The 2852-nt window shown below is 44.0% G+C and overlaps 1 protein-coding gene across 1 annotated transcript in view; it reads left to right on the plus strand.

Annotated features, from left to right (window-relative positions):
* Window positions 1-170: 170 nt before the first annotated feature.
* Window positions 171-2852, plus strand: part of MYO1E (myosin IE) — a gene marked incomplete at both ends in the record, with an annotated part of 77568 nt that continues 74886 nt past the window's right edge. The window contains one exon of the mRNA XM_010142375.1: window positions 171-423. Within this exon, the coding sequence (XP_010140677.1) occupies window positions 171-423 (253 nt within the window). The remainder of the gene's footprint in view (window positions 424-2852) is intronic.

Raw genomic sequence — 2852 nt, forward strand, 5'->3', positions numbered from 1 at the left:
TGCCGCCGCCGGGCGCGGTGGCTTCTTTCTTCAGTCGTGTGCCGAGAGAGCCCGGGGCAGCCCGTCCCACCGCGTGGGGCTCGGGCAGGGCCGGCCCCCACGGGGAGCACAAGCCTCTTCTCCCGCCTTTGGCAGCTAAAGAGGTTTTGCATGTTCGTGTCCTCAAGCAGGAAAAAATTTTGCCGGAAGATAACGCGGCGGCGTTGTCGAACAACAGGTGACGCATCTCTGCTTCAGATGGTGCTTCTTGAGGGGTTTCTGCGTGGAGACCACCGCCCCGAGCTGTCGGTTCTGGCACCCGTGTCCGAGTATGGGCGTCTGCTCCCGTCCGCTTGCGAGCAGATGACAGGCAGCAAGAAAACTTCAGTGCGTGTAGCAAACGCAGCTCCCGAAGGCTGCGAGGCACTGCAAGTGGTGGGTCTGGTATGTTAAGGGGATGCGGTATTGCTTAAATATATCAGTGTTAGGTTAAGGAAAACCGAGGCTGGGCAGCTGAACCTGGTTTACCTTTACTAATTGGCTCCTGATGATTGATAGTAGCTTTTGTCCTAAAGTAATCCAAATAATGATTATGACTACCTGTTACACAAGAACTTGGAGTAAGTAGGGAAAAATCCTGTGTGGTAATAAGCTAGGCTAAGATCCATAACCTTTAAACAAGTAATTTATTAAAGATTGTTCTAAGGTGGATTACTAAGATGTACTTGGAAAAGTTCTGCATTATTCCTACTAAAGCTTGATTAAGGTTAAATTTCAAAGACTGACCGACCTAGTCATTGTGTCTTCAGAGCTTTACCAACTTATCTGGAGTGTTAGCTTGGGCCCTTTACTCCCCATATCTCCTAAAGGATGCCCCTCCTGTTACAAGTGCCTGTGCTTTGACTTCCTGAGGCAGGTGCAGCGGTGCCTGGTTACACCTGTGTTGAGCACAAGTCTTTGTTTTAAATGAAGCATTGCAGAGGCTAGGAAGCTAAAATTTCTGTCACAATTGGGGATGGTGATAGCACCAGCTCCCAGAGTGCTGGTACTGAGAAACTTTGAATAAGACAGGTACATCCCTGAGTTAATTGTTTAGCCAAGTGGTTCACATCGGCTTTTATGCTGTAACCTTTGCTCCTCAGTACTTGCTAGGTCGCAGACACCTGCAGCACTTACGGACTTCTTGGTAGCGATAATGTATCATTGCCTCAGCTGCTGACAGGTTAAATAGGGTTGGAAGTCCTTGCTACAGGTTCTTCAGAGATGCCTATTTGTTAACAACAGTGCTCTGAGGTCAGTGAGTCTGATCCTCTGTGGGCTTCATCAATTCCTTTACCATGAAAGGTTTTAATCAACATACAGTTCTTGAGGGGTTTCTGTGTGGAGACCATTGCCCCAGGCTGTTGGTTGTGGCACCCATGTCCGAGTATGGGAGTCTGCTCCGGTAACATTAGTTACCAATGTAACTAATTGGTAACATACTCAATGAGTTTTACTTTACCAAAATAAGGGAACTAGTTTCTTCCACAAGATACTCTGTTCAGGGAAGTATTCAGGCAGTTATTCTCCAGCTTTTAAATTGATACTGAAGTAATCTTGAGTTAACCTTTTCACTGTGAGATCTCAAGCTAATGTGAACCTAATCTTTTAAGATTATCTGTAAGTAATGATTACAACAAAGCCAGAAAAGTGTTTCTAGAAGTACTGCTTTTTCTAAGAATTATGTCCAAACAGTTGTTTGGTAATCAATAGAAGGTAGTGTTTTGTAACTTAGAAGGCTGGTAGAAGGATTGCCTGGCAGGACTTACAATGACTGCTTACAAACATGAATCACATTACTCAGATCCCAAAACTTTATACTTATTCTCTGTTCTGTGCAAGAAAAATTACATTATTTCCTCTCTTTTTGTCTTGACAACTTTGATTTCTGTGGAGGGGGGGAGAAAGCAGTGTTTTAGGAGTGCTTTCTGTTCTCTTAAGTCTTTTCTGCTATATCATCTCTCTAAACTGTGGAGTGAACTCTTGCTCTTCTGACAGGGTCCATCCACAGTGCGGGGTGCTGACTTACTGCTAACATCAGTTGTAGTTTTTCTGTGCTTCTCTGGCAGTCTGGTAACAACAGAGCATGTAAGAGTGATGCTGGTCTAAGTGTGCTGCGTTCTCTAGCCTCTGTGCCACAGTGCATTGCCTCACACAGGTCTGCTGGCAAGATTCTGTATTTCTCTGCAACTTGGCAATAACCAGCATTTTTTTGCTGGTTTTTAAATCCAGATCAGTATCTGTATCTGTTTAACAATGTGCTTTCAGGAGCAGAACTGCAGATGTGGAATGGGTGAGCTGTTTGCTGGCTGTGTGCTGCAATACAAGGTGGGAATGAGCAACAATGGGGCAAAACTGCATTAAAGCTGACACTTTTAAGGAAGGTGTGGCAACTGTTGAAATTTTTCTCTTGAAATGCATCCATTTTGTTAACTTTGCATGTCCATTTTGAAAATTCAACATAAACTAGAGCTTCTAACAGGTTAGCTGCAACTTGTAAGTCTTCAAAAATGTGCATTATGTGAGTGTAAAGTAGTTCACTCCAGTGAGGGTGTGGATCCTCAATGTTGAGGAAACCTTGCAGCAAAACTAAGCTGGAACTTGCTTGAATTGAACTGTAAGATCAGGTGAACTTTATGCAACTTCTGCTTTTATGCTGAGAGTTTGAACCTTCAAGGTGTCATTAGGTAGTTCTTGGAGATGCACTGGAGGACCTTACCTGGAGCTGGATGGAGAATCTGTATCATGCTACAAAAATAATCTATCTTGTCACATTCATGTGACAATGTGATCTTTAACCTTTCATTTAAAGGAGCTCTGTAGTCTTTAGGGAA

The sequence above is a fragment of the Buceros rhinoceros genome, unplaced genomic scaffold (genome assembly GCF_000710305.1).
Source record: "Buceros rhinoceros silvestris isolate BGI_N320 unplaced genomic scaffold, ASM71030v1 scaffold13638, whole genome shotgun sequence".
In the NCBI taxonomy this organism is placed as follows: Eukaryota; Metazoa; Chordata; class Aves; order Bucerotiformes; family Bucerotidae; genus Buceros; species Buceros rhinoceros.